Source organism: Arachis hypogaea, chromosome 14 (assembly GCF_003086295.3).
Source record: "Arachis hypogaea cultivar Tifrunner chromosome 14, arahy.Tifrunner.gnm2.J5K5, whole genome shotgun sequence".
Classification (NCBI taxonomy): Eukaryota; Viridiplantae; Streptophyta; class Magnoliopsida; order Fabales; family Fabaceae; genus Arachis; species Arachis hypogaea.
In genome coordinates this window covers 125,069,953-125,084,225 of record NC_092049.1, presented here as the reverse complement: position 1 = coordinate 125,084,225, position 14,273 = coordinate 125,069,953, and the positions used below count along the sequence as shown (strand labels likewise).

At 31.1% G+C, this 14,273-nt stretch overlaps 1 protein-coding gene across 2 annotated transcripts; it reads left to right on the top strand.

Moving 5' to 3' along the window:
- Positions 1-818: 818 nt before the first annotated feature.
- On the top strand, positions 819-10,766 carry LOC112743987 (uncharacterized). 2 transcript variants are annotated; one of them, XM_025793435.3, is made up of 6 exons: positions 820-1,870; positions 4,598-4,759; positions 5,981-6,163; positions 6,288-6,344; positions 6,544-6,974; positions 9,957-10,766. In XM_025793435.3, exons 1-6 carry the CDS (start codon positions 940-942, stop codon positions 10,560-10,562), a joined length of 2,370 nt encoding a protein of 789 aa, XP_025649220.1. In that variant the 5' UTR covers positions 820-939; the 3' UTR covers positions 10,563-10,766. The 2 variants fall into 2 exon arrangements, with proteins under 2 accessions (XP_025649221.1, XP_025649220.1); XM_025793436.3 differs by lacking the exon at positions 4,598-4,759 and having other exon boundaries at positions 819-1,870.
- The last annotated feature ends 3,507 nt before the right edge of the window (positions 10,767-14,273 follow it).

Below are 14,273 nucleotides of genomic sequence, written 5' to 3'. Positions count from 1 at the left end.
TATTAAAACTAATTTTTCAAATTTTAAAATTACGATTTTTTAAAAAGTTGGTTGTTTTGTTGCATATATAAAATTAGTTCTCTAGATTTTCTCGTGTTAAATATATGTTCGAACTTTGAATACAAAATAGATATTAAAAACATAAATCAAATATATAGTAGCAGATTTTAAATTTTAGTATAATATGATTAGTATAAATTTAGGGATACCATTTTATTAAAATTTGGTCGGCACTTAATCAGTTAAAAAAAAAGTAAGTAATCTTACATTATTTGATAAAATTTCACACTATTAAAAATACTAGTTAATGGCTACAAATTACAAAACTTGATAAGCTGAGTAGGGGTGGCAATAGGTATGGTAGGATAGGGTTTGGAGTCAACTCTAATCCTACCCGCGGGTTGAGATTTTTATATAAATTCAACCCTATTCTACCCGCGGGTTGAGAATATCTCAACCCTAACCCTATTCGCTCTTAACCCGCGGGTATCCGACCCTATCCGCGGGTTACAAAAAATTATGCAACATTATTAGATAATTTGATGATAACTTAAAATAGAACTGACTTTTATGTAAAAAAAGTTTATTAAATTATCAATTAATGATCTTCTTTTAATAACTAAGGATCTTTTGCATTTAGTGAGAGGTCTTTGGTTCAACATCTACTTAGAACATATTTTTATATAAGTATATAACATATACATATATAGGGTGCGGGTTGATAGGATTGAAGTTCAACTCGCACCCTACCCGACCCGCACGAAAACATTACCCACACCCTACCCTAGCCGCTGCGGATTGGGTTGGCAACCCTACCCTACCGGATGGGATCGGGTTACATATTGCCACCCCTAAAGCCGAGCGCTCTTCATCATATAATTATTATTTTTATTCTCTCTCTCTCGTTCTCTTCGTTTGAATGTCACATAGCTGTTAACAATGGCAGCTGCTAACATGAATATTGCATCAACTGGAATCGTTCTGGAGGCACTAAGAAAAGATAACTATGAGAACTGGAGCACTCTCGTGAAGAACTATCTGGTGGGTCAAGATCTCTGGCATGGTATTATTGGTGAGGCTGAAGCTGATGATCAAAATATTCCTCCTGATCAAGATAACCTCCGGGCCAGGGAAATAAGTAACAGATCCAAAAATGCAAAAGCTTTACATGCAATTCAACTCGCATGTGGATCTGAGAATCTCTCCAACATAAGAAAAGAGAAAAATGCGAGAGACGCTTGGAATCACTTGAAGTTCACCTTCAGCGAGGACTCGAGAGCCTTTCCAGATACTGAGCAGGGAAGTGAAAGTCAACACATTTTCAAGCTCCACAGTTACATCAAGAGAGGCTACTGGAACGATGCAAAATCCTTCATCGAAAGAAACACCGATGCAATCTTCTTTACCGTGCCCTCTTCAGGAAGAACCGTCCTTCACGTCGCGGTGGCTTCCGGGCGAAAAGCGATAGTGAAGGAGTTGGTAAGCATAGGGAACCGGCGGCTGCTGAGAATGCAAGACAAAAAGGGATACACTTGTCTTGCTCTTGCTGCTAAATTTACAGATGACACGGAGATCGCGGAGTGGTTGATTAAGAAAGGAGGAACAGAGATGCTAACCATCAAGACCAAAGATGATGACGACGGTGGTGGTGGTGCTGCTTATGATAAAATAACAAAGCGAAAGAAGGATGAGGATGATAACGATGATGGTAATGACAAAGGGAAGATTCCAGTGGTGATAGCAGCAGCCAAGGGTCACAAAAAGATGACCAAGTATCTGTTCTCCCAAACTCCTATTGAGGTCTTTTTCGACAACGATGGCCATTACGGGCTTATGCTTCTCAGGCGATGCATCGATGCAGAAATATTTGGTAAAGTTCAAATTCAGTTTTCTTTTTCTTCTGCACAGTAACTTAACGTAATAGCAGATGATTGAATAACAAATCTCGACAAATTTTACATTATTATCAAGGTAACTACTCTAATAAAAATGATAAAAATATTTTTTTGTGATATTTTTATTTAAAAAGTATAATTTATTTATTTAATTATATTTTAAATAAAAATAATATTTTTAAAATATATAAAAATTAAACTTTATAATTTATCATTTAATAGTTAAAATAAAATATTTTCACATAACGATAACGATAAAATTTTTATTAGAGATAGAGTAGCCATCCATTATCAATATATGTAAATTAAAATTTTTATATTATATTAATTTGTCAACGACCCTTATCAAAATATATTTTATTCCTGTCATCAACAATATAAAATGCAAAATATTCCATTTTTATTCTAAAATAAATTTTTATTGTCTTTTATCATTATTGCTAAAAAATAAACTCATACCTTACCGAACTACGCCAACAAAAGCATACTTTAATTTATATATGGCCGGTTCAATTCAGTCGGAACATTTTAAGAACTTAAAATTTGGCGTGATTTTATTGAATTTAAAGTTAGACAGGAATTTTAAAAATAAATTTAGTTATTATTTATGGCCGAATTTAGATTAAACGAATCTAACTTCACTCGATTTATGTAGATTCTAAAAAAACTAAAAAAAGTATATATATTTTAAATAGATTTTAATATTATGTTATATCAATTATAAACTTATTGTTTTATTTTAATCACACTTGTTGAATTAGAAAATAGATCAAAAAATTATCAAATTAAAATTTATAGACAAATTTAAGTTCAAATATGGATATCAACTTCTTAATAACAAGTTTGGTTTTTTATAAATAATTGCATCATAAATAAGTTTCTTTATAAATTATTGTTAAAACTTTAAAGACTCGCTTTTCACCCGATTTAGGTCCGATATAATTGTGGCTTGAAAATATTTAGGTTTTATTATATATAAAGCCGAGTTAGAGTTTAAAAAATAGGCTCGATGTATATTTAGGGTCAGATCTAAATTAGAACAAACCCAATTTCACTCGAGCAATGTACACCTTACCTTAACTAACGGCTTTATTCTTATGCCTCTAGCATAGAGGTGGCAAGTGGAGAAACCCACTCCGTCTCGCCAGAAGCCCGTCCTTTGGCAAGCTAGTCCGCCCCATTCCACCTAGTGAGGCGGTCTTAGAATCCCATCCCGCACCGCTTAACTGCAGATTTTTGGGTTGGCGGGCTAAGCCCGCCAAAGCTCTTTTTTTTTTAACTATTAACTACTAAATAATATATATAATTTCACAACCACATTAATAAATTTATAATTTCTAAAAGTATAAAAAAATTATATTTTTTATATTCACAAATATTAAAGTCTTTGTAATTATAAATATTATCTCCAAAATAAAATAAACATAATCCAAAATATAATTATAAATAATGTCTTCAAAGCAACATAAACATAGTCCAAAACACTTAATTTTCATTTTCATACTCTTGTAAGTTGGGTTGGGGGAAGTTGAGTTTTGCAAAAAAATTACAAAAATATTTCCTTGCAAAAAAAAAAAAAAACTAAGATCGGCAGGAAATCCTGTCCCGCCAAATCCTGCCAAAGCCTGCGGTTTAAGCGGTATGGGTTAGACAGACTTTTACTCTTTGACCGTCTAAATTTTTCAGCCCAACCTATCTTTTTTGGCAGGTTACACGAGTCGGCCTAGCGAGTTTAGACCTGTTTGTCGCCCCTACTCTAGCATATATATTCAGGTAAAAGAACCATGGAAAAACAATTTTAGTTGCCAATATTAATTAGTTTTTTATTATAAAATTATGTTTTTTAACTTTTTTTTTTCTAAAATTTTAAAATTTATGGTTAGAAAAAATTTAAACTAAAATGTATATTTTAAATTTTAGCTTTTTTTTTTTGAAAAATAAACTGATATTAACTTAAACAATCTGATTCTCTAATTAAAATGATCCATATTCTATTAACTGATCAATTCGTATTCCATATCTTTAGCCGTGGCTTGCTTCACCTCTCTATTCTCTAGATTTAAAAGCAACCCAAACTACCCGAGGACCTTATAGTAGCATTTAGGAAAAAGACAGAGATGGAGAGATTTAAATTCAGAGGCAGAAACTAAAATAAGTTTTAGTATTGTATTTAGTGTAAAGTAAGAGATAGAGGTTGAAATAAGAATAAAGCTTAAAAAATAAAGTTAAAATTATTAATTAAAATAAGATATTTTAGATATAAAATATTATTAAAATTTTAGTTTTCGTTCTTAAAAATTTCAACCTCCTATATCTTTATTTTTCGAAAATACTTACTGAAATTTTAGAAACAAAAGACTGAAATTTTTAGTACCAATCTCTGCACCAACAAATATAATATTGAGTCTCAATTTCTTCATTTTCTCCCCCCAATACTTCAAAACAATACTACCTATGAGAATGTTATAGAACTTTCTTTCATAAAAGGTAAATTTCTAAGAAAAGCCTCAATGCCCTTGTATAATGTATAGTAATGGAACATCTTAAACGTTTTCATATATATATATATATATATATATATATATATATATATATATATATATATGAAATATAAAATTTCTAAAAATAACTCTTCCAAATCTCTTTGGCATATAGGTAAAGCCTGATATATATGAATGACTTCTTTTGTTTTCCATTTTCAGATCTTGCCGCCGTGTTACTCCAACATAGACGAAATAGGACGATGAACCCTCTTATTCGTAAACCCAAAGACCTTCGGCCCATAGTATATGCATTAGCTCACATGCATTCTGCATTTCGTAGCGGTACCCATCTTGGATGGTGGCGGCAATTTATTTATAAATGTGAGTCCTTCTTTTTTACTTACATATGTAAACCAATAAGGCATTCAGAATAAAATTAATAGATTCCATTGTAATTGAAAATACAATAAATAAAAAGGAGTACATCAGATGACGGTAGTAATATATTATGCTAGCTATATATTAAAATTATCACTAAAATTAATTATTAATATTAAATATATATTAAAATATAAAAAATATATTAAAAATAAAATAAATTATATATATATATGAATGATTGATTTTAATAATTGATTTTAATGTATAAATAATATTTTTTACGTTAAAAATATCAGTTTCCCTAAGAGTAAGGGTAATAATATTTGTACACAAATAAATAAAATTAATCATCCACTATATATCATGTCTTAACAAAGAGCTAGAGAGACATATGAAAGGAAAAAAGAGAGATGTGTGGTGGATAATTCTTTTATTTGAGAAAGGAAAATATTTGTAAATATTACTACAATTCAGTAAAACCTTGATCCTGAAATTAGCTTAGGTTAGACAGGCATTTTAATTGCAGAAACGTTTAAAAGTACTCTCTTTGGTATATATATATATATATATATATATATATATATATATCTGTTGAATGCTTTATGCTTGAAATACAGAATGAAAACAAAAATAAATTAAAATCTCTAAGCAACATTCTAAATTAGTTTATTATAAATATATAATTTAGTAGGTAATTTTATAATTAATTCTTAATTTTCTTAATTAGTTAGTGATGAACTAGACGAAGTATAATATAACCCAATAACAATATCTACAAAAATATTTTGAACATATGGAAGAAATTTACGGGTCCCATCAGGGCAGCAATAAATTCTTTGTTAACATTAAAATGTTTATCTGAAGAAAACATATATAATGAAATTTAATATTTATAATTTTTAAATATTTTTAATAATTATATTATTGCACCATCATGTTGTGACTAAAAACTATTTAATTAATTTTGTCAATAAGATATAATTCAAACAGCATAGTCTCTCTTAAAAATTGTAAATTTGATTCTTTTTATTTTAAAAAAAAATTATTATTATTATTATTATTATTATTATTATTATTAAAAAATGCACATGAACACTAAAGATATGGCGCTGAACTCATGTTAATATTTTTTTAACAAATAAAATTTATCAGACTTCTTTGATAGGACTATATAATACCTACAAAGAGACTGGGACGATTATGGTCTATTTATTATTACAGGTTTGAGGATACCATCACACTTAGACCTTGACGGTACTAGTATCGAGATCGTTCTACATGTCAAATACGATAAGGAACCACCAAACAGAAATACAGTAGTGGCGAATAGTCATTTTTGGGCAATTCATGTTTTATGGAAAATCATCATCAAAGTAGTGGTTTTCTGGCACTTGAAACTCTCATGTAAGTTTTCACCGATTTCCTTCACATACATGCATGTTATCATCGGTGTATTAATTTGTTCTCATTTTCTAATGGGAAGAAGAAAAAGAAGAAAAGCTTATGCTCTTTCAATGTTTTCGTTTAGGGCTACCTTGTAAGCTATTGATCAAATATGTCACCGATTTCCTTCGAATACTTCCTGGTATGTATGTATACATTATATAATGCTGCTGATGCTTATATGCTTGCTACTTTTCTTTGCTCAGAATAATTTAATTATTGAGTGGATCATAGTTGTTTCCTCAGTTCCTACCTTGTATTTTTTGCCACCCCGTTCTTTTCTGATTGACATCTCTAGAAAAATAATTAAAGCTCCCGTCTAAAATTTCTAATACTTTCAGGAAGTGAGAAAATGTATGAGATGAAAAGGAACCATTATCTGGTACTTGAAATTCTCGGATGCTTGAGCAGAAAAATGTCATCACTAGATGAACCAGAGCTACATGAGTGCTTAGCCTACGACACTATATTACATGCAGCCAAGCATGGAATTATTGAGTTCATAGATTCAATGAGACACGCGAATCCTGATCTTATGTGGGCCATGGACAAAAATAAGAGGGGCATATTTTCACATGCAATTTTGAATAGACAAGAAAAAGTGTTCCAACTCATTACCAAAATTGAAGGGCATAAAGAGATGATTGCGTCCCGTAAAGACGTGTTTAACAATAACATGTTGCATTTGGCAGCTGCCTTAGGACCTTCCTCTTACCTTGATAGTAGATCCAATGCGGCTCTTCAAATGCAAAGAGAACTTCATTGGTATAAGGTAATTCCACGTTTCTCAATCTATATTTTAAATTTAATGAGTCGTGCCTTTTAACAAAAGTAATTAAGATGCATATCTAGACAGTAAATCATATACAAATTGACAGAATTAAAAGTCATTAAAAAAAAAACTATATAACCCCTCAAATAAAAGTTTCGTAACTTGTATTAAGATCAGATGGGTGAGAAGGATCTTGGTTATGGAAGGGAAGAAACAGAGGAGAGAAAACAGAACTTGAAATAGACGTGTATTGACTATTGAGTGATTGTGTATTGGATCAAAAGGTTACTTAGCTCAGTTTACAACCCTGCTTTATATACTACAATGCTGCACAGAATTAACTGTCAAAACAGAATTACTAGCTTGTGTGCTAAATTACATCTTTACCCTTGCTTAATTCTAAGAGAAACTTTTAAAAGGTGTTGTTATTACTAATTTACTCTTAGGGTAAAAAACCTAAATAAACCAAGCTGAGAAGTTTATTACCCAAATCAGCCAAAACAAAAATTATTTCAGCAATTCACCAATGGCCATTTATATATAATTCAAATCAATATGATTCGAACTACAAATGCATGTAATTCGAAACAACTTGCTTCGAATTACGTTTGAATGGATATGCATATAATTCGAATCAAGTAGAATCGAATTAGAAAAGGGTAAATCGAATTGACTCGATTCGAATTAGTAGGCTCACGTGACTCTATGGAGTTCGAATCACTAGTGAGTTGCCTATATAATGCTACGTTAGTTGGATATATATCAATTTTTTTTTTTCACATTCTTACTTGGATAGTTGGATATATATCTTATAGTTGATACAAAAGATATTTACTGTCTAATTTTATTTTTCTAAAAATATTATATATATATATATATATATATATATATATATATATATATTGATGATTGCACAATTTTAGAAATATTTAAAAAGTATTATTAAAATTAAAATTATATTTTTTATTATTTGACAATAAAATTAAAAATTAAAAATTAGGGATTAATATTGCTAGGTAGCCAGTAGTTGTGGTGGCAAATTTGTACCCTAACAAAAATATTAGGGATTAATATTGTTAGGTAGATAAAAAAAAGCCAAAACTTGCCTTATTTAGCATTAATTTTGTTAATAAAATATTCTGTAACCAAATTTATATAATTAATGTTAAATAAGGCAAGTTCTGGCTTTTTTTTTGTCTACCTAACAATATTAATCCCTAATATTTTTGTTAGGGTACGAATTTGCCACCACAACTACTGGTTACTTAGCAATATTAATTCCTAATTTTTAATTTTTAATTTTATTGTCAAATAATAAAAAATATAATTTTAATTTTAATAATACTTTTTAAATATTTCTAAAATTGTGTAATCATCAAAATATATATATATATATATATATATATATATATATATATATATATAATATTTTTAGAAAAATAAAATTATACGGTAAATATCTTTTGTATCAACTATAAGATATATATCCAACTATCCAAGTAAGAATGTGAAAAAAAAATTTGATATATATCTGATTAACGTAGCATTATATAGGCAACTCACTAGTAATTCGAATCAACTTAATTCGAACTACCTAGTGTCACCAACATTGAATAATTCGAATCAATATGATTCGAACTCCATAGAGTCACGTGAGCCTACTAATTCAAATCGAGTCAATTCGATTTACCCTTTTCTAGTTCGATTCTACTTGATTCGAATTACATGCATATCCATTCAAACGTAATTCGAAGCAAGTTGTTTCGAATTACATGCATTTGTAATTCGAATCATATTGATTCGAATTATATATAAATAGCCATTGATGGATTGTTGAAATAATTTTTGTTTTAGCTGATTTGGATAATAAACTTCTCAGCTTGATTTATTTGGATTTTTTATCCTTACTCCTACAACACAACAATAGCAACAAAATCCTTTCACCAATTAAGAAAAACTGAAATGGTTAGTTATTAAATTATAAAAAAATTAATCAATAATTTAATTTTGATGTAGTGTTGATGTAAAAGTATTTTATATAAATATATAATAATTAAATATATCATTGGAAAATATTTCTGATAAAAAAATTCATTAAACTAAAGAGATTGATAAAAAGAGATAATCGAATTTAGAATTTCATTACACGTGAATTTTGTTAGATAATTAAATGAGTAATAATATTAGGAAACCAACATTAATTATTTAATTTCACTTAACATTATAGTAAAATATCAAATAAGTTTAATATAAAATTTACTAAAATTTTTTTGTTGAGTTTGATTTCGGATGATTCTTTTAATTGTTAGATGATTTTCTCTTCAAGAGTTTCAAATGTTTTTTTCTTTTATACCAAATGTTAGCCGCAATGTTAGTTGTACAATGTTAGTTCTCGAGAGACTTTTTTTAATTAAATTTTCATTTAGTCAATTTTATCTATGGCTGGCAATGAGTAGGGTAGAATAGGATTTGGGTCTTACTCTAATCTTACTCATAGGTTGAAAATTTCATTAAAACTCTACCTTATTCTACTTGCGGGTTGAGAATCTCTCAATTCTAACCCTACCTACACCCTAAAGTTCTAAACCTTACTTTACCTTACTTTACCCTATCCGCAGAAATATCAAATTTTTTCAAAGTAAATATAAAATTCAATAATTTCAAATTTTATACATATTAATAATATATAAAATAAAAAACTAATGCTCTAAATTATTAAATTAACTAACTAGTTTAATAATTGTTCACTTATTATAAGTCATTACATAAGGGAGGTTGGGGTTAAACTCTCACTCCTTTCACTATATACCTAATTTTTATAAAATATGTGTTATACATATGAGGTGTGAGTAGGATACGATAGGATACACCCGCAGCAGGTCGAATAGTCTACCCTACCCAAACGGATTGGACCAGGTATCTAATTGTTTATCCCTTTGGAAATTATACTTGACATTTTTTATCTTTTCAATATGTGAGCAGGCGGTGAAAGATATTGTGCATCCCAAGTGCAAAGAAGCTAAAAATGTTGATGGCAAGAAGCCTCGTGAACTGTTCACCAAAAACCATGAGAGTTTGGTGAAAGAAGGTGAAAATTGGGCAAGAGATACCGCTCGTTCTTTTACGATTGTTGGTACTCTCATCATCACCATCATGTTTGCTGCAGCCTTCTCTGCCTCAGGAGGACGTGATTCAGACACTGGCGTACCCACTTTATTAAGCTTAAGAAAGCGTGCTTTTAAGGTGTTTATTTTAGCAGATGCAATTTCGCTCATCACATCTTCTTCTTCGGTCTTGATTTTTATTTGGATCCTGACGTCGCGTTACGCTGAGAATGATTTCTTCTGGAAGTTACCCGTCAAATTCCTCGCAGGCCTCCTCACCCTGTTTGTTTCAGTGACATCCATGATGATAGCCTTTGGTGCTGCGCTTTATATGATGCTCAAGGGACACAGAGGGATTATAATGGCAGTGGTATCGCTCGCGGTTGTTCCAGTTTTGGTACTCATACCAACACTCTTGTTCCTCTCTTTTGAGATTTTTATATCTACATGGAGATCTAGTTTGCTCCCTGACAAGAAGGGATAGAGAAAAGTTTGGCTGATAAATAGCATTATTTGGCTTGGCAAGCTTTGGGAAAAACGTTTTAACCAACAAAGGCTAAAAGGAAAAACGTTTTTCTTTTTTGTTTTTCTCAATATGTAATAATTCTCTAAGAAAAAGTGAAAAATAGAATACTTTTTGTGTGTATTTCCCGATAAATTGTATGCAGATACTAAATTCGTTTGTCCATGTGTTTATAAAAAATAAAATTTAGAACTAATAAATAAAAGAAATAATGTATTTAAATTTAAATTTTAATCAATAAAATCTAATATTCTAAGTAATTTAATAATTTTACAACCATTTGTACCCATAAACCTTATAAATACAGATAAAAGTACTTATTAAATTAAAAAACTAACGGTATACCTATGAAAGATAAATTTCGTACAACAAAAATATTCGAATTTTATTTTTTTTACTTTTTAATTAAATTTCTAAATTACTTCATTTATCTTCAACCTTTACACCACCATCTCTTCTTCCAATTCTTTGAACACAAGAACTCTGAACCCACCATCATCAATTCTTCATCGTTCAATTTTCGCGTTTCCTTTAGCAACTCCAAATCCAACAAAATATCCACATACAAACAATATCACCATCAATGGCGACAAAAAAAATAAAAAACAAGCAAATGACGATAAAGACTTTGTTGGCAATGGTGAAGAATCCACAGGACACTGGACGCAGGACACTGCTGTTGGAGGAGAAGAATCTGTTAGTGGCGGCGAGGTGACAGTAAGATGTGGCGCCGAACAGGGACGCAATGGGGAGTCTACCTGCAAGGAATCTGCAGGACACGACGATGTTGCTACTGGAGGAGAAGAATCTGCTGATGGTGGTGGCGAAGTGACCGCAAGACACAGTGCTGAACAATGACACAATGAGAGACCGGCGACGAACAAGAACGAGGTTTGAGAGAGTAAGTGCTTGAGGTTTCAAAGGTGCATGGTGAGTTATGGAGGTTGTGTTATGAAGGATTGAGAAAGTTTGGAATTTGAGGAAGAAGAGATAGTGGTGGAGTTGAGGTTGAAGATAAACGGTGAGAGTAATTTGGGAATTTAATTAAAAAAAGTCAACAAAAAATTAAGATTTAGGTACTTTTGTCGTACGGAACCCATCTTTCATTGGTATAACGTTAGTTTTTTTTTATGATTTTTTGTCAGCGTTCCCAAAGTTTATAGGCACAAATAATTGTTTTTCTTTCTAATAAATTGAAAACATTTTATATTCTCTCATTTGATACCAAACTAAAAGATGTATATATATATATATATATATATATATATATATATATATATATATATATATATATATATATATATATATATATATATATATATATATAACTGGCTTTCAGCGACCATAAAAATTAATAAAGTGACAATTAGATTCTCGAATATGTTGACTTTGGACTAATTAGTCCTTGAAAAAAAAATACCAATTATACTACAAGAAATGCACTGAGTACTGTCGAAATGATCAGATTTAGCATCAAACGTTAGCGTCGACTTTATTTTCGAATTTAGCGACAGGTTTGATGTGAAATTCATCATGCCAAATAATTACCAGCGGATAACCACTTTTGACGGTAAAGCCGCCAGTAACTTTTGGTGGAAAACCACAATAAATAGGTGCCAAAATTAGCGTCGGAGTTACCGTCAAAAGAATCTGACAGTAGCCAATTTTAATGGAATGCTGCATTTTGGTGATCTGCACCGCGCTATCGTCGGATTTATTCGCTGGTAAATTTGACAGTAATTGTGCCCAAAATTCGAATCTCGAACCGTCTCCCCTTTCATTTCGAATTCACTCCCTCTCTCTCTCTCTCTCTAACCACTCACCCTCCCACTCTCTCTCTAACCTTCTCATCTCCGTCAACCTCCTCCGCCGCTGCTGCCGCAAATGTTGCCACCACTGCTGCAAACGCCCCTGCCGCTTTTGCTTTTTTAGCATTGCACCTCGACCCGTCTTCTCCATTTTTTTCTTGTTCTGCATTTAAAGTTTTTTGTTTGAATTCTGTTTATTTTAAATTCTGTTATTTGAAGTTAATTAATTAGTTAACAGATTTTAGTTAGTTTAATTTTTTATTTAGTGGATTTAGGTGGCTAGGATAAATTAGAATATGTTAGATTAGGCTCTGAGATTGCTGAAAAATAATGAATTATTAAACTGTTTGCTAATTCTTGCTGCTTAAATTATTTGAAAAATGCTTGACTGTATTGATGAATCGTTGTTTTACTGCTAATTTTAATAAATTTTGATACTAAAATTGTTTAGTGTTATAAAATAACTAAATAAATAAATAAGGAAGAGGTAACAAATATAAAATATAAAGAGAAGGAAAGAAGTATTGGAACATAAAGAGAGAGAGAATTGTTTATTGCTTTTGTGTGTATTCCTTTTGCCTCAGTACATGTATTTATAGGCACACAAGAGGTAACATATTCAACTCTCATTAAACTCATCTCTTTTGAGAATGTGAGCCGCCCATATTAAATGATGGTCATCCACCTCATTTGATCTTGTCACAACACTCCCCTTTGGATGACCATTTATGATTATGCCTCGTTAAAACCTTACTAAAGAAAACCCAATGGGGAAAAAATTCAGTAAAGGAAAAAGAGTACAATATCCTTTGTGATGGAGACTGCCTCATTAAAAACTTTGCAAGAAAAACCCAATGAGAAAAAACCTGACCAAGGAAAAAAGAGTACAGTCTCCCCCTCTTGCCGACATTATTTTATATCTCGAAATTGGCGCATCCCAATCTGATGTATCAATCTTTCAAAAGAAGATTTTGGGAGTGACTTTGTAAATAAATCTTCCAGATTATCACTTGAGCGGATCTGTTGGACATCAATTGTCCCTTGATTTTGAAGATCGTGAGTGAAGAAGAATTTGGGAGAAATATGCTTTGTTCTATCACCTTTGATATATCCGCCTTTAAGTTGAGCAATACATGCTGTATTATCTTCAAACAGGACAGTTGGAGCTATCTTCTGATCAATCAGTCCACATGATGACAGAATATATTGGATCACACTCCTCAGCTACAAACACTCGCGACTAGCCTCATGTATCGCTAGTATTTCAGCATGATTAGAGGAGGTTGCTGCTCTCGTCTGTTTCGTGGACCTCCATGATATAGCTGTACCACCATATGTGAATAGGTATCCTGTTTGAGATCTCTCTTTATGTGGATCAGACAAATATCCAGCATCTGCAAAGCCAACTAATTGTGACTTGGATCCATAGGGATAAAATAATCCCATATCAACCGTTCCATGAAGATATCGAAAGATCTGTTTGATTCCACTCCAATGTCTTCTGGTTGGAGAGGAACTATACCTTGCTAGTAAGTTCACAGCAAATGATATATCGGGTCGTGTATTATTAGCAAGATACATTAGCGCTCCAATGGCACTAAGATATGGTACTTCAGGACCAAGGATATCTTCATTCTCTTCTTTAGGACGGAATTGATCCTTCTCCACATCCAAAGATCTTACGATCATTGGGGTACTTAATGGATGTGACTTATCCATATAAAATCTTTTCAGGATCTTCTCTGTGTATGTCGCTTGATGAATAAAGATCCCATTTTTCGTATGCTCGATCTGCAGGCCGAAACAAAATTTAGTCTTTCCAAGGTCTTTCATCTCAAACTCTTCTTTTAGAGTTTTTATAATT

Coding starts and splice junctions, on each gene's coding strand:
- LOC112743987 (XM_025793435.3), top strand. CDS start 940: ATGGCAGCTGCTAACATGAATATTGCATCAACTGGAATCGTTCTGGAG. Junction 4,760..5,980: donor GCGGCAATTTATTTATAAAT/GTGAGTCCTTCT, acceptor TTATTATTACAG/GTTTGAGGATACCATCACAC. Junction 6,164..6,287: donor CTGGCACTTGAAACTCTCAT/GTAAGTTTTCAC, acceptor GTTTTCGTTTAG/GGCTACCTTGTAAGCTATTG.